This window comes from Sarcophilus harrisii, chromosome 1, assembly GCF_902635505.1.
Source record: "Sarcophilus harrisii chromosome 1, mSarHar1.11, whole genome shotgun sequence".
Classification (NCBI taxonomy): domain Eukaryota; kingdom Metazoa; phylum Chordata; class Mammalia; order Dasyuromorphia; family Dasyuridae; genus Sarcophilus; species Sarcophilus harrisii.
In genome coordinates this window covers 566211757-566234789 of record NC_045426.1, presented here as the reverse complement: position 1 = coordinate 566234789, position 23033 = coordinate 566211757, and the positions used below count along the sequence as shown (strand labels likewise).

The 23033-nt window shown below is 32.0% G+C and overlaps 1 protein-coding gene across 2 annotated transcripts in view; it reads right to left on the bottom strand.

Annotated features, from left to right (window-relative positions):
* The window catches only part of CNBD1 (cyclic nucleotide binding domain containing 1), a 541331-nt gene that overhangs the window by 160882 nt on the left and 357416 nt on the right, over window positions 1–23033 (bottom strand). For both annotated transcript variants that reach the window (XR_004231043.1, XM_031946954.1), the window contains exons 7-8: window positions 12092–12229; window positions 1150–1282 (exon numbers count right to left, since the gene is read on the bottom strand). Coding sequence is in view for 1 of the 2 variants with exons in the window: in XM_031946954.1 (XP_031802814.1) it covers window positions 1150–1282; window positions 12092–12229 (271 nt within the window). In the remaining variant the exon portion in view is untranslated. The remainder of the gene's footprint in view (window positions 1–1149; window positions 1283–12091; window positions 12230–23033) is intronic.

Sequence of the window (23033 nt, the reverse complement as noted above, 5' to 3'; positions counted from 1 at the left end):
CAGATATTTAAGCAAATAGAAAATAATATGAGGATTAAATCAGAAATGGATATCACTTAATGTCGTCTTATCTCACTTAACCCATATGTAAAATGGAATTTTGAAAGTCTTATCGAGAACACTGTATAATTGTCTCTTTCTTGTATAATTAAGGTTAGTCCTTGGAATTGGAATGCTGTGCTCATCATACCCATCCATCCAGTTCTATGCTTTTAGTCAACAGATTGAGGGAAATATCCCTACATGGTCTGTATAGCCATATCCCATTAGCCCCAAAAGGACCAGGCATTAGAAATGACTGGTAATATGTTCCATGAGATAAACTTAAGGTACCTGTAATGCAAGAGAGAATTCTGGAGTGGTTTCCATTTGCCAAGATTATAATAAATGGGTAAAGGAGAGCTAAAAAGAGAGAGGACTAGAAAACGCAAAAAACCTTTGGAAAATATCTGTAACTGAGGCACAAGCATTATAGAGTGGTCAAAGGAAGTTGCACAAAAAAATCTACTTTGAATTACAAAGAGTTTCAGAAATAGTGATCTATACTGGGTACTAGATAGGAGACTGAATGAAAACTCATGATATCTAATGAAAGCAGAAAGTAACTACTGGCAGAATCAAGTGAAGGACAGATAAGGCATACAGATTAGTGCCATCTTCCAAAGAGTCTCAAGAGAAAACATGGTTTAACGAGCCACATTAGAAATTAATAGCTAGGTGCTCTATCTATTAAATGGCTATCCATGTCTAAGTCGGTCTTACATACATACGTAGGAATGCCTATATATATATTTTTATGCCAACATAAAATTGTATGTTTTTCCTGATCTTTGAGTTTGCTTGCTTTGTTTTCCTTTGTTTTTTTAATTTTGTGAAGAGTATGTATCTAAAGAGAACTTAGTAGTGTTAGGTAGTGTTAGATAGCAAATTTCTCAAATTATCTGAAAATATGAATATATAACTAGATAATGAATAATAATGTAATAATAATGTAATTATTATTAATAAATGTTATAATAATATAACCAGAATTTTTAATTTTATATATGTGTGTGTGTACATGTATGTGTGTGTGTGGTAGGAAATCTGTTATTTTTTAAAACCTATATCTTGGAATGGTAATGAATAAATTAAAAGGATAGAACTTACCATGTCCTGGAGGGTACCGCTTCCATTTAATGTGGACAGTTAACTCATCTACAGAAAGCTTAGGCCAATTTCGATAATAGGGGCACTTATGGATTAACTCTTCCCTTACAAGTTTTTCTGTTTTAGCTTGTTCCTGAAAGAAAATGAATGTTCACAATATTTATCACCAGGTTAAAAAAAGACCAGTAAGAAGAAAACAGACAAAAAGAATGTACCACAAACATGAAGGGTGGCAAAGAACATAAAAACAGTCTACCTGGTTGGAATTCACTAGAATTAAGCACACACTAAATAAATGACATTTATTGTAAAAGCATTACTTTTATGACAAAAGAGAGTTGAACTTTCTGATACCTTTTAAGAATTTTAAACAGACATTCTTATTATTGTTTCCCTCTTTTCTCACTTTTCATAAGTCTGCAAATACTTTTATGTGACATTTCTTTTTGTAATCATTTGAAGACAGTATCATTGTTTTTTTTTCAATAATTACATCATTCTATCATATTAAATGCAAAAGTAAGTCTTCCTAAGCTCAAAACTGAAAGAACCATACTCTGAAATAAAAAGCTGCCATTCTGAAAATGAAAATATTTTTCCTGAGAAGTAGATTTAAGTTTCAGGATTAATAATTTCAATGTTCAAATCACACCATGCTTCTGATCCACTCACCAGAGAATTCTTCATGTTCTTCAGGTAAATATCCCTACCTCCTAAGCAGAAGTTATCTTCTGTTGACTTAATTCTACAATTCCATTCATTCATTCAGCATTCAAGAAATGCTAACTGAGCAGGAAGCTCTGTGTTACATGGTGTAGATGATAGGAAAAAAGAAATGATCTCTCCTTCTTTATATTAAGGAACTTATAATGGTCATAGACCTTTGAAATCTAGTTAAGAAGACAGTATATGCAAATATAAACAACTAAACAACCATCTTTACTTACTCAAATATGTTCTGGATGTAGACATAGAGTTAAGAGGTTATGGTATAATAAGCACAATGCCTAGCATATGGTAAGCATTTAATAAGTTTGCCTATGTTCTTCTAATTTATTTATAATATCACTCTTTGTCTATATCATGAATCCATTTCAATTTTATCTTGGTATATGATGTTAGGTGTGGGTCAATGCCTAGTTTCTGCCATACTAATTTCTAATTTTCCCAGCAGTTTTTGTCAAATAGTAAGTTCTTATCCCAAAATCTGGGGTCTTTGAGTTTGTCAAACACTAGATTACTATAGTCATTGACTTTTTGTCCTGTGAATCTAACCTGTTCCACTGATCAGCAATTCTATTTCTTAGCCAGTACCAAATGGTTTGGATGACCACAGCATTATAATATAGTTTTAGATCTGGTACATCTTCATTTGCATTTTTCATTAATTACCTTGAAATTATTGACCTTTTATTCTTCCTGGTGAACTTTGTTATTGTTTTTTCTAGATCTGTAAAATAATTTCTTGGGAATTTGTTTAGTGTGGCATTAATTAAATAAATTAATTTAAGCAGTAATGTCATGAGCACTTGATATTTTTCCAATTGATTAGATCTGACTCTATTTGTGTGGAAAGTATTTTGTAATTGTATTAATATAGTTCCTTACTTTGCCTTGACAGATAGACTCCAAAATATTTTATGTTATCAACAGCTATTTTAAATGGAATTTCTCTTTGTATCTTTTGCTATTAGACTTTGTGGTTAATATATGAACAAACTGATGATTTATGTGGATTTATTTTGGTTTCAGCAACTTTGCTAAAGTGAATTTTTTCTAGTAGTTGTTTAGTTGATTCTCTAGGATTCTCTAAGTATACCGTCATATCATCTGTAAAGAGTAATAACTTGGTTTCCTCATTACCTATTCTAATTTCTTTAATCACTTTTTTCCTCTTACTGGCAAAACTAACCTTTATAATACAATAATAAGTAGTAATGGTGATAGTGGGCAAGCTTGTTTCACCACTGATGTTATTGTATATGGTGCATTTTATACCCTTTATAAATGCTTGCTGATATTTTAGATAAATTTTTTGACACTGACCCAAAACCTTCTGTTTCAGCTTTTCCCCTCCTTCCTCCCATTCCCTCCTCTAAATGGTAGGTAGTCCAATACATGTTAAATATGTTAAAGTATATGTTAAATCCAATATATGTATACATATTTATACAATTATCTTGCTATACAAGAAAAAAAATCTGAGAAGGAAAACAAGAATGAAAGCAAACAACAGAAAGAGTAGATGTGCTATGTTGTGTTTCACATTCATTTCCCATAGTTCTCTCTCTGAGTACAGCTGATTCTCTTTATTACTGTATAATTGGAACTTGTTTCAATCATATCATTTTGAAGAAAGCCACATCCATAAGAGCTGATCATTGTATAATCTTGTGGTTGCCATGTATAGTGATCTCCTGGTTCTGCTTATTTCACTTAGCATAAATTTATGTAAGTCACTCCAAGCCTCTCTGAAATCCTCCTGCTGGTCATTTCTTACAGAACAAAAATATTCCATAACATTCATATAATATAATTTATTCAGCCAATCTCCAGTTGATGGGCATTTTGACCATTTTTTCTTCCAGATGAATTTTTTTTTCTTATTTTCAGTAAATAGGTCAGTAAAATAGTTTCTTGGGAATTTTATTGGTATAGCACTAAAAAATAGATTAATTTAGGTAGTATTGTCATCTTTATTTAGTTTTTTCATTACCTACTCTAATTCCTTTCATCTCTTTTTCTTCTCTTATTGCCAAAGCTACTATTTCTTATACAATATTGAATAGTAATGGCGATAGTGAGCAACCTTGTTTCACTCCTGATCTTACTGGGAATGGTTCCAGTTCTCTTCTCTTCATCTTATTCTTGTAAACATCAAGGGGTATAAAATTTCCCCTAAGATCTGCTTTGGCTGCATAACTTTTGGTATGTTGTCTCCTTATTGTCATTCTCTTAGATGAAATTATTCATTGTTTTTATTATTTGTTTTTTCACCCATTCATTCTTCAAGATTAGATTATATAGTTTCCAATTAATTTTTGGTCTATTTTCACTGGCCCTTGATTACATTTTTTAATTGAACAGAATTTGAAAAGGATGCTTTATTATTTCTGCCTTTCTGCATTTTGTGACCGTTTAATGTTTTAATACATGTCAATTTCTGTGAAGGTGCAATAAATTGCAGAGGAAAAAATATACTCCTTTCTAACACCATTCAATTACTTCACAAGGTCTATTATATCCAACTTTTCTAAAATGTGATTCACCTCCTTAATTCCTTTCTTATTTATTTTATGGTTAGATTTATCTAGTTCTGATAGAAGGAGGTTGAGATCACCCACTAGTATAGTTTTGCAGTCTATTTCTTCTTGCAACTCAGGTAACTTTTCCTCTAGAAATTTAGATACTATACCACTTGGTGCAAATATATTTACTCTTGACATTACTTTATTATCTATGATATCCTTTAGCTAGATATAGTTCCCCTCCTTATATCTTTTAATTAGATGTATTTTTGTTTTTTCTTGATCTGAGATCAGAATTACTAGTTCTGTTTATTTTTTTTCACTTCAGCTAAAGCATAATAGATTCTGCTCCAACCTTTTACCTTTATTCCGTATGTATCTCTCTGCTTCAAGTGTGTTTCTTCTAAATAACAAACAATGCCCTTCCTTCTCTCTTATTTCTCTAAACAGTAATAGGTCTTTTATTCCACTTCCTCTGATGTATTTTATCTCATTTTACCTCCCCTTTCCTCTTCTCCCAGCACAATCATTTTTTTTACCCCAATTTCTGTTTCATTGAATTTCCATCTTTTTTCTCTGAAAGGTAATGCTTACTTTTGTTGGATAGTTGATTCTTGGTTTCCGTCCAAGTTCCCATATTCTAGGCACTTCAGTCCTTGAAAGTAGAAGCTACTAGGTCTTAGGTAATTCTGATTATGACTCCTTAATATTTGAATTGTCTCCTTCTGGCTGCTTGGAGTATTTTCTCCTTGATCTGATAATTTTGGAATTTTTCTACAATATTCCTTGAAGTTTTCCTTTCGGGGGGAGGTCTCTCTCAGGAGATGATTGTGGATTCTTTCAGTGACTATTTTGCCCCTCTGGTTGTAGGATAACTGGAAAGTTTTCTTTGATGATTTCTTGCAAGATGTTCTCCAGGCTCGTTTTTTTCATTGTGGCTTTCAGGTACTTCAATGATTTTTAGATTGCCTCTCCTGGATCTATTTTCCAGATCAGTTGTTTTTCCAATGAGATTATTCTACATTTTCTTCTATTTTTTTTCATTTTTTTTGGTTTTGTTTGACTAATTCTCGATGTATCATTGAGTCATGCACTTCCATTTGTACTATTCAAATTTTTAGCGAATTATTTTCTTATTAGCTTTTTTTAATCTCCTTTTGCATTTGGTCAACTGTATTTTTAAATGAGTTGTTTTGTTCAGTGGATTTTTTCCCCTTTCACCAATTATATTTTTCCAGAAGTTCTTTTCTTTTTTTTTCCATTTTGTCAAATCTCTTTTTTAAGAAGTTGCTTTTTTCAGTAATTTTTTCTATTTCAACAAATGTATTTTAAGGAGTTAGTTTCTTCAGTCAATTTCTGTGATTCCTTTTTCAAACTCTCTTACAAAGCTCTCATTTTTTTCTACCTAGACAAGTTAGAAGAACCTTTCTTTTAAGATATTTTTGGAACTCTTCCAAGAGAGTCTTTTGAGGTAGAGAGCAGTTCATATCTCCCTTTGAGGTCTCATTTTTTGTCATTTCTGGACATGTATTCTCTTCTTCCCTTTCTCCATAGTAGCTCCTATGGTCAGAGCTCTCCATGCCAGACCTCTACATGCTGTGCCTGTGGTAGGTCACATTACTCCCTGATCAGTCGAGTCAGAACTTTCCTGAATTCCTTCCAAGATATTTTATGCTGAAACATTATTACACTCCAAATATCTGTGGGTTCTTTTACTCCAAAATCAATTCAGAGGCTTAATCTAGTATTGATTCTGAGGGAAGGCAGGATGAACTCAGCCAAAGCCCTATCTACTCTTCACCATCCTGACTCCATCCATAGAGCAAAACTTCTAAAACTGTGGGTCACAATCCCAATTGGGTTTGCATAACTTAATGTGGGGGTTGCAAAAATTTTTGGAATAAAATGTTTCTGAACACAATGCCCAGCACAACACTAATTCAAAATCAAATAAGTAATGAATCCAAGGTATTTCTGGCAGGACTTGCCAATGTTGCATTGTATGATTTCAATGAACTTTTGGTTCTAACCATATGGATATTTCCAGAAACACCTCAGTTCAGGTTCAAGAAAGGGTCATAAAATTGCTCAGGTAAAAAGGGGGCATTGAAAAGGCTGGAGAAGCTCTGGTTTAGAAAAAGTAGTACCCAAAATCAGAGTCAATAAGAAAGGTAGAAGAGAACAAGGATTTTGACAAGTGCAGTTTCAGTATAAATGGAGAGGAAGGGTCCTTGCTGCTCTGCTCCTTATATTCCTGAACAATGCATTGGAAATGCTACAATAACAGGATTGTTTTGTTTTGTTTTGTTTAAGATTGCTTTCATGCTACTTCTTTATCCAAAAGTTTTAATGGCTCTTAATTGTCTCTAAAAATCTCCATAATCTGAATACAACCTTCTCTATAATCCACTGTTCTATATTCTTACCTGAACCACCAAAGTTTTGTATGGATAGCCGTTCTTTTTATAAGACTATTACTAGTAAGTATATTTTGTCATCATAAAATCAGGAGTATCCTAGGAAATCTGTGACTTATTATTGAAAACTAATCATTCAGCATGATGTAAAGGAAATAATCAAATTATCTAGACTCCCACATCAGTTCTTCTACCTACTGACTGTATGACCAAGGATAATTGCTCTAATTACTCTGAAATTTAATTTCTTCATCTGTTAAATTAAGTGATTTGGTTAGACACTCTCAAATTCTAAATTAGTAATATGATGATGCTATGGTTTCTATACAAATTACCTTTCATTTTTCTCATGATGATCTATAAGAAGTCAGTGAATATTTGATCATTCCCATCGCCTATCTTTTTGCTCCTACTCTTCTGGCTCTCTTAAATGCTTGCTGTTGATCATCCTATACACACACATCTCCTTAAAAGCTTTTTTAAAGTCAAACCTAAATCCTAACTTCATAGAACCGTCCCTGATTACCTTATTTCATGTTATTTTCTCCAATTATAAAATGCTATTATTTTTTGTTTCTATATTTGACACTGAATATATGTTTCCTTGATAATTATCTTTGTGCAAACTTGTGCATGTGTATTTGTGGGAAGTCTCTTTAATTATATTAATTTCTGAAAAGCAGAGACCATGCTATTCCAGAATCTGTATTCATTTATTCATTCATTTGTCTATTTAAGTAAAGTGGAGAGAGGCAATTCAAAAGAAAAAATATCATTTGTTTGTGACATTCAACAAAGAGAGCTCTAACTTATAAATTTCTATTATAGATCTAGATATTAGGGGTTTTTTTCCTCCACTAGAGTCACTTGGTTTTTTAAAAAAGGCTTAGAGATACCAGTACACACCTGTCAGATTGGCTAAGATGACAGGAAAAAATAATGATGATTATTGGAGGGGATGCGGGAAAACTGGGACATTGATGCATTGTTGGTGGAGTTGTGAACGAATCCAACCCTTCTGGAGAGTAGTTTGGAACTATGCTCAAAAAGTTATCAAACTGTGCATACCCTTTGATCCAGCAATGTTACTACTGGGCTTATATCCCAAAGAGATCATAAAGAAGGGAAAGGGACCTGTATGTGCATGAATGTTTGTGGCAGCCCTTTTTGTAGTGGCTAGAAGCTGGAAACTGAGTGGATGCCCATCAGTTGGAGAATGGCTGAATAAATTGTGGTATAGGAATATTATGGAATATTATTGTTCTGTAAGAAATGACCAACAGGATGATTTCAGAAAGGCCTAGAGAGACTTATACGAACTGATGCTGAGTGAAACGAGCAGGACCAGGAGATCATTATATACTTCAACAACAATACTATATGATGACCAGTTCTGATGGACCTGGCCATCCTCAGCAACGAGATCAACCAAATCATTTCCAATGGATCAGTAATGAACTGAACCAGCTACGCCCAGAGAAAGAACTCTGGGAGATGACTAAAAACCATTACATTGAATTCCCAATCCCTATATTTATGCACACCTGCATTTTTGATTTCCTTCACAAGCTAATTGTACAATATTTCAGAGTCTGATTCTTTTTGTACAGCAAAATAACGGTTTGGTCATGTATACTTATTGTGTATCTAATTTATATTTTAATATATTTAACATCTATTGGTCATCCTGCCATCTGGGGGAGGGGGGGGGGGGGGGTAAGAGGTGAAAAATTGGAACAAGAGGTGGCAATTGTTAATGCTGTAAAGTTACCCATGCATATAACCTGTAAATAAAAGGCTATTAAATAAATAAATTATGAAAAAAAAAAAGGGTTAGAAAGAGTCAGTTGAGTAGCATTATTAAGTAGCATATATAATATGTCAGGGAATATGGTGGGAATACCAATAAAAAAAAGGCAAAAAGCAAACATCACTCTCAAGAAGCTTATTAGCATATCATAAAGGAGACCACATGCAAATAGTGATGCAAAAATAAGATATAATCAGTCTAAACTGGAGACAATCTTAGAGGAAAGACACTAAGATTTAAGAGGACAAGAAAAGTATTCTTACAGAAAGGTGAGACCTTAGCTGAAGTCTGAAAGAAGTCAAAAGAGCCAAGAAGTGGAGATGAGGGGAAATGGAGGTGAAGTGGGGTGAGGGAGATAAGAGTTCTGGGTTCCAGGAAGATGTTCCTCACACATGAGAGACAACCATGAAAATGAAAGGAATCAGTAAATGGAGTATTGTGTACAAAGAATAGCAGAGAGGCCAGGCCAGTATCCCTGGACTGCAAAGTACATGGAGATGCAATGTTTAAGAAAACAAGAAAGGCCAGATTATAAAAGAAACTCACTCACATTCTTACACTCTCATACACACACACACACACTCTCTCTCTCTCTCTCTCTCTCTCCTATATATATATTATATATACACACACATATATGGTTTCTTTTATAATATGTAACATAACTATATAATATATATATAATTTGTTATATATTATATATATAAATTATATACATTATATATAAATGTTTATGTACAAATTATATATGTATACATATATTACATATACACACACATATATAGTTTCTTTTATAATATGTAATATAATATACATATAATTTGTTATATATTATATAATAATTATACATTATATATAAATGTTTATGTACAGATTATATATAATATAAAAGTATAATATATGTGTATATGGATGTGCACATACATATGTACATATGCATACACATGTATCTATGTGTATATAGCATGCACATGTATATATGCATATATAGTTACAGGGATAATAGGAGGCACTGGATTTGAGTGAATGGAGGGAGGGGAGATAGAATGTGACATGCAGATTTGTGTTTTAGGAAAATAAATTTGACAGCTGAACGGAGGATAGAGTGCAATAAGGAGAGATTTGAAGCAATGAGATGAGTAACTCAGGTTACATCATGGGAATAGGATATCACTAATTAGGAAGACAATAGTGTATATTCCATATTGGAAGGATTCTGTTGTACCAGGATATGGTAAAAAGAATAAAGGAAAGAAGGAAGAAGTTATTTAAGGCAGCATGTGTCTTCAGGGTCTAAAAGAGATAGGATTATCCTTCTGTTAACAGGTACAAAAATGGCACGAGAGGGAAGGAATAGTAATAAGGATTTATATAGCACTATTATTTGACATATATTGTCAAGTGCTAATAATATGTCAGTATGATAATATAAAGCCAGGAAGCCCTAGGTTGAAATCCAACTTCAAAGATTTACTAGCTGTGAGACTCTGAGTAAATCACTTCCTACTGTCTGCCTCAATTTCTTTAAATGAAAATAGGGATAGTAATAGTATCTACTTTGTAGAGTTACTACAAGAATTAAATGAGATACCAACGATAAAGAGCTTAGCATAATTCTCAGCATATAATAGATGCTTAATAAATGCTTGTTTCTTTCCCTATTTCTTAAACCTTGTAATGAAAACTTCATATGATGAAAAAAGAAGAATGAATTTATAATCAGGAGATGAGGGTTCAAGTTATGTTTTCAATAGCTATATTTAATTTACTTACTGTTCCTAGACTTGCTTTCCCTTCTGTAAAATAGAGGAAACATTTGCACTGTCAGTTCCTTCGGATCAATATGAAGAAGGCACCAAATAAGCTTATATTATTATTATACTTGTCCCACAACAAATGAAAACTCTCATATAAAAAAAAATTACAATAAATACAATCAAAACAATGGAAATACTATCTTTGAGATTATTATGAGAGTGGGGTAGGTAGTTTCCAGGGCATTTTACTTTCCAGGAGTCCACTTAAAAGTTCACAGCAGAAAATCACAATATATCTAACAAGTAATTTCTTCTTAATCCAAAGTTCGCTTTTCACATTCTTCAAGGCAATATTAGCAGATGAATAGAAGTCCACACCTTGTATGGACTATATGTCCTCTAGGAAGTTCATGGGGTAGAGAAGATAGGATCATATTTTACCATCTGTGTAACCCTTATTCAACAGGTTAAGATATTATTTTTAAAATTCTGGAAAGTCTTGAGGGTAGCAGGAAAATAAATAGCATAACAGAGTATTGTCAGTCATAACTTGGTTAAAAAGCAACTTTCCACTAGTCCTCTACTTTTCCCCAGATTAGATTGTGGTTTCTTTGAGGTTAAAATTTAGCAAAAACCTAAGCCCTTGAAAGGGGAATATATATTTCTTTGTTTATAATTGTCAATGTAGTAACATAATCCTCAATACTTTTTTGTGCTTTGGAGGAAGTCATTAATACTGTTTTCCTCTGCAGAGATGAATCATAAAACCTCATATCCTACTGAAATCTGAATTTTAATGATTACAATATGAAATCTGAGGAGACCTCAAGTCTCAAACAAATATGCTGCTAACAACACCCCACACTGTTTACAATAATGATTCTTCTCATTACATCCTGTTGCATAAAGGCATTTAATAAATGTTTATTGCATTTGAATTGACCAAAATAAAAGTGTACTCCATTAGATCTGACTGTACTATGACAGGGAAAGAATAAGTCTCTTTAACATAGTAAACAAAGGTGATCATAAGGATACAAGTGCATAAGTATATATCTATGAATGTAATATGTAAACACATGCATAAATGTATGTACATATATACATATGTGTATGTGGATAGAAAACAAAAATATATATTTCCATTCTATATGTTCCTATATAAAATATTATAATGTATGGCATGTTAATATAATAATATACCATATATTATAAATTAAATTATATAATATAATGGGATAATATATATCAAATAATAAGATATATATCGTATGATATTTAATTCATTCAGTTGTATATGTGCAATTTTATAACAATATCTATAAATACATAAAAATAAAAATATTATTATTTTTTTACATGTATACATACAAAATAATATACATTACATTATATTTTAATAAGAATGAGATAATGTATACCTTATTATGATTAGTGATTATTATGATATAGTGTATATTATATTACATCATTCAATCTTGTATTATATACAATATATTATATATAAGTATATATTTCTAAATGGAAATCTTATATATACCTATGTATGATTTAAATGTACAAACACATAGATATATATATATATATGTATATATAAGATAATATATGATATATTGTATAATATGATATGTAACATAAGTAATCTATAATGTTATTATACTTTCTATTTTATATATAAATATTTTATACCAGGGAATATGCTCACCATACCTCTTTAACCCTGGCATACTCCTTTGCATTGATTTTAAGAAGTTCACAATCATCTTCCATGACAAGAGAATACAAATTTGAACCAATCTTAGGTTCAGGCAACTCTGTCAGTGTGCCAAAGCCACTCCAGGGACCAAGCTATAAAAAAAGTAAAAATAATTTAGTATAACATTTAAAATGATAATAATGACAGAAGCAGAAGCAATGACACTGGAGAAAGAAGAAATCTGATAAAGTAATGTGTCTGAACTACAATATTACTTCTGAAGGGTTAGAGTCTACAATGTACCTGAATATATTGCTTTAAACTATTGCAATTCAATTTTTCAAACATGCTAATCACAATTATGGCTGCATCCATTCAGTAATCAAAGCTAGGTAGTAATTGAGGCAAATAATTTCCTCTTGCATCTAGTCAAAAAAAAAAAAAATCAAATAAATAAATCAATAAATTTGGGAGAGGAAGGTTCTCAGAGTTTCTGGCCAAAGCAGAAATGACTGCTATTTATGTTCTATTCTAGTCAATCAAGACTCAAATAATAGTCAAATGGAGTTTGGTCTGCAAACTATTGGTGACCAATTAGAATCAGATTGGTTTTGGTTTCAGGACTAGTCCTTAAGAAAGAAATCTAGCTAGCAAATCCAACATGTCTTGGGACAGTTCAAAGATCCAAAAGAAGAGGGGGGGGGGACTTTTCAGAACATCTGTAGGTATGGGTATGACACCCTATGTGAACAGAAGAAGAGATGGAGGGAAGGAGGGAAGGAAGGAGGAAAGAAGGGAAGGAAGCAGGGAAAGGGGGAAGGAAGAAGGAGGGAAAGAAAGAGGGAGGAAGAGAAGGTAGAGGAAAGGAGGAAGAAAGGCAAGGAGGAGGGAAGTGAGAGAGGGGGGGAGATAAGAAGGGAAGAAGGAAGGAAGGGAAAAAGGAAGTAAAGGAAGGAAGGGAGGAAGTAAGAAAAGATGGACCAGTTCCAGTTTGTGGGCCAGCTTTACTCAGAGGGGGTTCAGTGGATAGAGCACTGGGTCTGGAATCAGGAAAACCTGAGTTCAAATCCAAACTCATAAATTTACTTTCTATGTGATCCTGGGCAAGTCACTTGTCTCTGATTGTCTCAGTTTCCGCAACTGTAGAAGGAAATAGTAAACCACTCCAGCATCTTTACCAAGAAAACCCCATATGGAGTCATGAAGAGTCAAGCACAACTCAAATGATTAAAAAATAGCATGTGTGTATACACACACAAGTATATTTATATATATATATATATATATATAAACCCATATATAGACACACATGTATAAACATGTGTATGTGTATAAACATACACAATATAGATATATACATGTAAAAAAAAAAAAGCATGATACAAGGTAGAACATGATAGTGTAAAGAAAAGATTGGAGCAACCTAAGAAAATTTGAAGTGAAAAAGTTCTCTTTTACCCATTTGGGAGAGCAAAGAAGGCTGAAAGAATGAAGATTAAAAAAAAAATGATAATTTCAAAAAACAGAAATCAGTGGTCAGGAGGGAAAAAATGGTATTGATATAATTTATTTGGACAAAATTTGCAAGAAGAAAAAACAAAGATTGGAAAGTTCAGCTAATCTCACACTTTGGAGAGCCTTAGATACACTCAGAAGGAATTTTTTCATTCTTTTCTTTTTTAATCTTTGAAGCAATAGTAAACCTCTGAAGGTTGTTGAAACTAGAACAGCATAATCAGACCAAGTAATCATATGGATGGGGAAAAGGAAGTAATTATGAAAGATAGGATTAGGATAGGATTTATAAAACATTTAATGAATAGGTGAGAGGACTCTAAAATGAATCTGAATACTAATGTATTGTTGGTAAAGCTATAAATTATTATAACAATTCTGAAAATCAATTTCAATTATGTAAATAAAGTGACTAAAATAGCCATAACCTCTATTCCAGAGATACTACTATTATACTATTAGGCATATATATATCAAAGATGTCATTAATTTTTAAAAAAAATTTTAAGGGTTTCAAATACACCTAAATATTTATGGTAACACTTTGATGCTAGCAAAGAAGTGAAAACAAAGTAGATGCCTATTGATTAGGGGACAGATAAAATGTGATGTATAAATAAAATGGAATATACTGCACTGTGAAAAATTATGAACATGAGTAATACAGAAAATTGTGAAGACCAAGTTAGCACCCTGGATGCCTTACAATCAGCTGGAGTCAGGATAAGCAAAAGTTCTTGGTCTTTATTCTTGGTCTTTAGGGGTAGAAGTGAATTGGATGAACACAGAATCTCCATTATCTCTCTTCTTCCTCTCCCGCCCAAAAGTGACTCTGGCTAGTCTTACTCTACCCCCTAGTCCCTCATACAATTCTCGGTATACACCAATTGTTGAGCCAGCACAGAATAGTGGAAAGGGACATTTTCCAAGCATATGCTAATAGAGTATTGTCCAATTGGTAAGTAGCCTTAAGTGCTTGGTTGTCCAACCTCAGTGCATCAGCTCAAGAGTTTCAGCCCTTTACAGAAAATTAACAAAAGATTTACATATACTTCTGCAAGATGAAGAAATCAAAATCAAGAATATAACATATATAATGATTATAATGATATGAATGAAAAGAAAAATGATAAAACAATAGAAAAGGAATGTTTCAAAATTACAAAGTGCAAGCATGACTCTTAAAAAAGAAATATGAGAAAATAACTTTTATCCATCTTTCATAAAATTGAGGTTTTAGTATGCTAACTATATTATATGTTGTCAATATTTTTGTTATACTGATTTTTCTTCTTTGTGAAAAATATTTGTCATACAAGATAACTGTATGAATATGCATACATATATTGGATCTGGCATGTATTTCAACATATTTAATATATATTGGACCACCTGCCAGCTAGGAGAGAGGGTGTGGGGAAGGAGGGGAAATTTTGGAACAAAAGGCTATGCAAGGGTCAATGTTGGAAAAATTACTCATGCATATGCTTTGCAAATAAAATGCTTTAATGATAATAATAAATAATAAAAGAAAAATATTTGTCATGTTAGATGGATCTCTGGGGGAGAAGATATAGGCTGAAGTTTAGCCAATGTGGAAACCAAATAACTAATTAAATAAATACAAATAAAATTTTTGTTTAAAAAAATAGAACAAAATTTATGATTACAAGACTCAATGACTAGTCCAATGGAAATGTCATTAATAGAAACAGGTAAATTAATAAGAAAGACAAGTTTTGGGGAAAATATTATTAATTCAATTTTCCACCCTGTATCATATAAGATCATAAGATTTAGAGAAACAAATAATCTTGGACATATCTAAATCCATTATTTTATAATGAACTGACATTCAAAAACATGTAATTATTTATATAATTTCATATGGATAATGAGTAGCCGAGTCAGGAAAGTTTATAGATTAGGTAGAAAGTGGAAAATGATGTAGTAAATAGAATGCTGACTCTGGAATCAAGATTATTTCAATTCCATTCTCAGATAATTAGTAACTCTATGAATGTACCAGCAAGATTTTTCAACTGTAAAATAAGGATAATGGTAACACCTTCTTCCCAAAGTTGTGGCAGGAATCAAATTAGATAACATCTAAAGAGCTTTATAAATTCTTAAAGCTCCATATAAATGCTAGTCTATTATTATTTTTAGTTATTATTACTAATTATATATTATTATATACTCTTTTTAGTGTTTTAAGCTCCCAACAGGCAGTAAATATTTTCATCTTTTGTCTTTGTCCTGGGCCTGAGGCCTATCTAAGTATTTACAATAAATAGTAACTGCTTGAGAAAAGTCTTTTCATTGATTGAAAGTAACATCATTGATGGATTTGGCAGTCATTTGACAAGAGGAAATAATGAAGTCATTAGAAAAGTTTGCCAAGGGGGAAACTAAAAGAGAGAAAAAGAAGCAGGTTAAGGATAGAGTCTTAGAATAAAAATAAATTAAGGAATTTTGAGAATGGTGATGAATCAATAAGGACTCTAGGAAGGGAACCAAGTAAAAGCAGAAACACAGAAACCAAGGTGGGAAATTGTATCAAACTAGGGCCAGTCAATAGTGTTAGATAACACAGAAGAGGTAAAAGAAGGATTCTTAGATTTTCTTTAAAATTCACTAGATTGAAAAGCAATCGTGTGACTTCAATGAAAATAGTTTCAACAAAGCATTATGGAAGGAATTCAAATTTCAGTAAATGGAGAAAACAGATTTAGATTGTTCTTTCTTGAAGTTTAAAAATGAAATGAAAGAATGACAAAGGAAAGACATATTTTGAAGGAATGGAAATGTTAAAAGCAAGGCTTTTAGTTACTATTGTGTTTTTGTTGTTGAATGACAAGAAATACCTGAGCGTATTTGTAGTCAGCAGAGACTGAAAACAAAAATTGGAGTAAAATACCTCTAAATTTCCTCATATCCTTAGCTGGGCCCTGATAGCCTCATCTCTAAAAAGGGATTGGAATAGATGACTTTTGTTGTCCATTCTATCTTATAATTCTATAATTTCTAATTCTATATATTCTGATAATATATGATATACCAGCAATTTAAATGCAGGCATAAAAATAAATTAACTTTTAAATATATTACATTAATATTCCAAATACCCCCAGGTTCTTTACTTATCAAAGATAATCTTATTTAAACTTTTATATCATTCTTATGAATTTTTTTCATTTTTCCTAAGTCATTTAAAATTATGTTCTCAATTATATGTTTTGAGAAGCACCTTAAAAGAAAGTAACAATTGCTAAAAAGGCAATCTGGGTTAATTTTTAAAAATAGATGTGACAGTAACTAAAGCAATTTCTTTTTTAAATAGATTTATTGAGATTCTTGATAAAAGGAATGCTGTAGATATAGCATATTTTGATTTTATTAATACAATTGATCAAGTTTCTCATGATATTCTTGTGGATAAAATGGATAAAATTTAGATTATTATCATTAATAGATATTCATATTAACATATTAATAGCAACATCTTATTAATTGCTGGTATTTATATTATGCTGTCATGTTCACAAACTCTTTTACAAATATTTTTATACTCTGTCTCCACAATAATCCTGGGAAATGGGTAATATATTTTTCCATGATAAAATTGTGACTGATTGAGTCTATGTAACTTACTCAGGGTTATACAGCTGGAGAGTGTCTCTAGCTGGATTTGAACTCAGATTTTACAAACTCTAAGTCTAGCACACTGATGATAGTAATTTTTTTTTTGTCTTTTGTGATTTTCTTTTTCAACATCAATTTTATTTTGATTTCCATAGATAAGCACAAATATTCCAATGGCATTAAGAATATGAGAAAATAATAAAAAGAAAGTTTTGCAAGATAAACCAATGAAATGGTGCAGAGCTGATCACAGAAGACAAAAGGGTTATTATATCAAAAATTAAAGTTTAAAAAAAATTAAAGCTTTATCACAAACAAAAGCTAGCAGCTATAACTATTTGAAGCAGGTATATGAGAAAAACATTGTCAGCAAATTTTTGAGGAGTTTCTTATTAATAGCTTTTTATTGACAAAACATATGCATGGGTAATTTTTCAACACTGACCCTTGCAAAAATTTCTGTTCCAACTTTTTCCCTCCTCCCCTCCACCCCCTCTCCCAGATGGCAGGTAGTCCCATACATGTTAAATATGTTAAAGTATATGTTAAATACAATATATGTATACATATTTAAATAGTTGTCTTGCTACACAAGAAAAATTGTATTTAGAAAGAAGATAAAAATAACCTGGGAAGAAAAACAAAAATGCAAATAAACAATAACAGAAAGAGTGTAGATGCTATGTTGTGGTCCACACTCATTTCCCAGTGTTCTTTTGCTGGGTGTAGCTGTACATTAATGATTAATTGGAATTGATTTGGATCCTCTCATTGTTGAAGAGAGCCACTTCCATCAGAATTGATCCTCATATAGTATTGTTGTTGAAGTATATAATGATCTCCTTGTTCTGCTCATTTCACTTGGCATCAGTTCATGTAAGTCTCTCCAAGCCTCTCTGTATTCATCCTACTGGTCATTTCTTACAGAACAATAATATTCCATAACATTCATATGCCACAATTTATTCAGCCATTCTCCAATTGATGGGCATCCACTCAGTTTCCAGTTTAAAGCTATCATAAAGAAGGCTGCCACAAACATTTTTGCACATATAGGTCCCTTTCCCTTCTTTAAGATCTCTTTGGGATACAAGCCCAGTAGTAGCACTGCAGGAACAAAGGGTATGCACAGTTTGACAACTTTTTGAGCATAGTTCCAAATTGCTCTCCAGAATGGATGGATCCATTCACAGTTCCACCAACAATGTATCAGTGTCCCAGTGTCCCCACACCCCCCCCAACATTCATCAGTATCTTTTCCTGTCATCTTAGCCAATCTGAGAGGAGTATAGTAGTATTTTAAATAGTTGTCTTAAATTTCATTTCTCTGATCAATAATGATTTTGAACAAATGGGTAGAAACAATTTCGTCATCTTAAAATTGTTCATATACTTTGACCATTTATCATTGGGAGAATGGATTGATTTCTTATAGAGTCAGTTCTCTATATATTTTGGAAATGGGGCCTTTGGATGATAGTATATTTTTGATGTACTTGAAAATGTTTCAATTGATCACACTCAAATGTCAGTGATTAATGATGGGCTGATGCTAACCTAAAAGCAGGTTCCTAATGAGTATCCTGAAGCCCTAACTCCAAAAATTTTATCACTGACTTGGCTGAAATCATTGAAACTATGCTTACTATATTTTTAAGTTATGTTAAGCTCATCAAAATAAGTGTATAGTGAAATTGGCATAAAAGTTTTATAGTCTGGAACACTGGATTAAATATAATAACATAATACATATCTGAGTTCATAAAAATAAACAGCATAAGTTCAAGACAGGAAATCTTATCAAAAAATAAGAATTTATTAATTATCTACAATATTCTAAGCATTGTGCTTATCATTGTGGATGCAAAACAACATAAAAATGAACTAGTCTCCGCTTCCAAGGAACTTCCATTATATCAAATATGTAAATTTTGTACATATTTGAACATTAAAATGTACATAAATATAAAATAAATACCAGGATATATGCTCCTTTCCATGAGACTAATGCCAAAGTTTAGGACAATGCTTCTTATTGTGCATCTTTTGTTTTTAAGGAGGCTCAATGACATCACAAGATGATAATGTCTTGACATGTGAATTGAATTTAAGTGAAGCAGAGTTGATCAAAATCAGTAGCTTTACTCTCTCTTCGTGAGTACTGAAATTCAATGGCAAGATGAAAGTTAAGAATACTGGTGATAATTCAGGATACAGCAGATGATCTTGGCATCTTTTGTTGTATGACCAAGCTCTAAGCACCCACTGACCATCTGTTTTCCTGGCCATTGGAACAACTTGTTCTAATCCACCTCTTCTTCCATAGGAAGTCTTCACATAGTTGGGGTAGGCATCCTCCTTATTTACCAGTTGATCTGAGGCCTATTGATTATTCAATCAGTTTTAACCTATCTGCTAAGACAATTTTACCCAGGTAAGACAATTGTACATGTTATAGCTTTTTGGAGCCACAGATAAAAGAAGCATGAGAGTTGAACACCAAAGGTGGATGAAGCCCTGAAAGGGATTCAGCAAACCCTCATGCCAGAGGTAGTTCTTCATGAATAACTCATTTACTCCAGTATACACACAGTATGAGCCTAATAAATGTGTTTTACTTACAAATGTCCACCAGATGGTGAGGAAGGAGATTAATGGACTTGAAACTCTGACAAATTAAGACTGATAAAAGAAATTTCAAAAGATTAACCGAAAGAAAAGTAAATTTAAGCGGGATATGATCACATTTTAAATTTTTCTGCTGTCATGCAAAAAAAGTAACTAGACACTTTTTCTCTGGCCCCAAAAGACAAAAGCAGGAAGATTCAATTCCACCTCTTTCCAGAGATGAGATGCACTGAAAATATATAGTAATGTTGAATATGGACACTGTAGGAATTTGCTTCACTTTCACATATGTTTATGAAAGTATTATTTGGTAGAGAAGTGAGATATAGACATAAATTTTAAAAGACATTTTAAAAGATCCAAATTCTGGTTTTGCTACTTATAAATGCTGTGAATTTGAACAAGTCACTTAAGGTCTAACTCTCAGCTTCTTCATCTAGAAAATGAAGAATTAAAAATCCCTCCCATTCTAACTGTGACATCTAAATCCTTTTATCCTAAAAAAATTATGAAATTCCAGATTTAGATTGACATAAGGAAAATTTTCCTTAAAAATTAGAGTAAGAATATGGAAATATGTTTTGCATGATTTCACATGTACAATTAAAATTAAAGTGTTTTCTCAAGGAGGGATGAAGGGAGTGGAAGGGGTAGAGAATTTGAAAATCGATTTTTAAAAATTGTTTAAAAATTACATGTAATTCAGATATAGATAAATAAAAATGTTTTTTAAAAGTTACCATAATAAAGGATTTTATGGAATGTTTTTATAGAAACATTATAAAAATTATTCACTAATAAAGCAATTTCATCCTTTGTTTAATTTTTTTTTAAAGCAGACCAAGTCAAAAGTTGAATGGTCTGCCTTGGAAGATAATGAATTTTTCATCACTAGAGTTCTTCAAGCAGAAAAAGTAGGATTTTTTTCTGAGGATGCTGTGAGGAAGACTGGTTAGCTTAGATGGCCTTTAAGGTACTTTAACCCACGGAGAGTCAAAGTCTAGATTTTTAATGTATTTCTGATTTCAAATTAGGAGGTGTACATAAGAATAGATAAAGATAGATGACAACAGAAAGAGAGAAACAGAGAGACAAGACAATGCAAAACATCATGTTGCGAAGGTTTAAAAAAAATTCTTAAAAAAGGAAGGAAATTTAAAAAGTTCTTGTAGTTATTCTTTCTGCATTCTTCTCACTGCCTTTGGCTTCCAAACTTCTGTGCTCAAAGTAAATTCAGTAACTAAGATTAGAGCTGCTGTTTTTAAAACCAAGAAAAGGCCTCATTCTCCTTAGTGAAGGACATGTTTTTGGAGATAACATTATTCACATTCAGTTACACAAACTCTCTTGTCCAGAGAGGTTTCATTTAATATTCCCCAGGATTTCCATCTTACTGGCATTTGTAGATATAACATCTGATAAGTTTCAAGTACAGAGGGGAACACACCAAGAAAGAAGATACAGAATTGATTACAATACATAAATACAGCTTGCTCTCAAGGGATCTAGGTACTGTTAAAGATTTCCTCCAATCAAGATCCTTGCCTTGTACAAATAAGAATGCATCAAATTCCCCTAACAATGTCTGAATTACTTATCATATGTCTCAGAATTTCTAATTTTAATATTCACCTTCAAGTTTTCCTAGGTACATTTCTAGGACTATAATAAGGAAGGTCACCAGAAGAACTAATTTTGCCATTCCACTTGAGCCAGGCTGCCCTACTCATTGTCCCTCCTATCTTCGTGTATTTACATCTTTATGTATTTACCAATGCCAAACCTTCCTCTTACTTTTTGAATGATTATGGTTTCAATAGATGAAGAGTTATAGTAAATTTACTTGCAGAATTTCCCAAGCAAAAGACAATATAACCAACCTAGATTGTGAGAATGGAGCACAAATACTATATAAAGAATAATACAGAACAATTCCTTCAAGATGCAATGTAATTACATGGAGAAGAAATAGATAAACATTAAACACTCACCCTATCAATTATCTGGACTAAATTATTCAGAAGGACTACAATAAAGGTATCAAAGTTATGTTTCTTGATCCAAAATAAAATACAGTTTGAGAACTTCAGCATTTCTGTGATTTCATCAATATAGCTACTCATGCTAGTACAGACTGAAAATTAGATAAGGAGTTGGGAATTCCTGAGTTAGCTCTGCCTCAAACCCTTATTAGCATGAAGAAGTTAACTTAATGGTTTCAGATTTCCCACTGGTAAAATAAAGAGATTTGCCTAAATTATGTCCAAACCCAATTGGACCTCTGATTCTCTAATAATAATACTTACATCAATTACCTCACAGAGTTATGGAAATCAAAGAGAATATATGCAAAAAGATTTACAAACTTTACAGAATTATATGAAATGCAGCTACTTTGACTATTCACAAACAGCTGTTTCTCCTGTTTCTTATTCATTTCTTTCTGTAAGTCTTCTATGTAGGTTTACCCAATGAGCCAGAGGTTTCTTGTTCTGTGTCATTTCATATTTCATTATGATAGTGCATCTTGCCCTATCAAATTTGTTTATCCTCATTCTCACTGAGTGAATAACTATGCAATATCCTAACCTTTCTCCCCCTCAATGGATTATTATTGCCCTTAAAAGGTATTGACATCAAGCTAAAGTCTTTGTTGGTTCAGGGATCAAAAAGTGAAATAAATAGCTTAAACCTTTAGTTGCTTGATCTAATCAAGAATGGAGGATAGTCTTAATATATTTTATTTATTTATTTTTAATTTATGGAGTAAAACAAGCATTATCATAACATAGTACAATAAAAAATTATGATTATGCATGAAAAGAAAAATTACCACACTAGTATGGGAAAGGTAGCTGCTTTAGGTTATGAATCTCACCATTTTCTCCTACCTTTTTGCATCATATCAAGCCTTCTCACATACATCATTCATAACAAGATTCTTGGAATTATACTTGTTACATATTATATTAACATGTTCAAAACTTATTATCTTTTCCCAAAAAGTCAATTAATTATTCCTGCCATAAGTCTTTTTTTGTACTTTGCAATGCAATTTGTATGTCACATGAAATTTGATAAGAATGAGATTATGATGACCCATGATTTGCAAACAAATAACTTCACAGTTGAATTCTTTGGGACCATTGGATTTATAGCTGTAAGTAA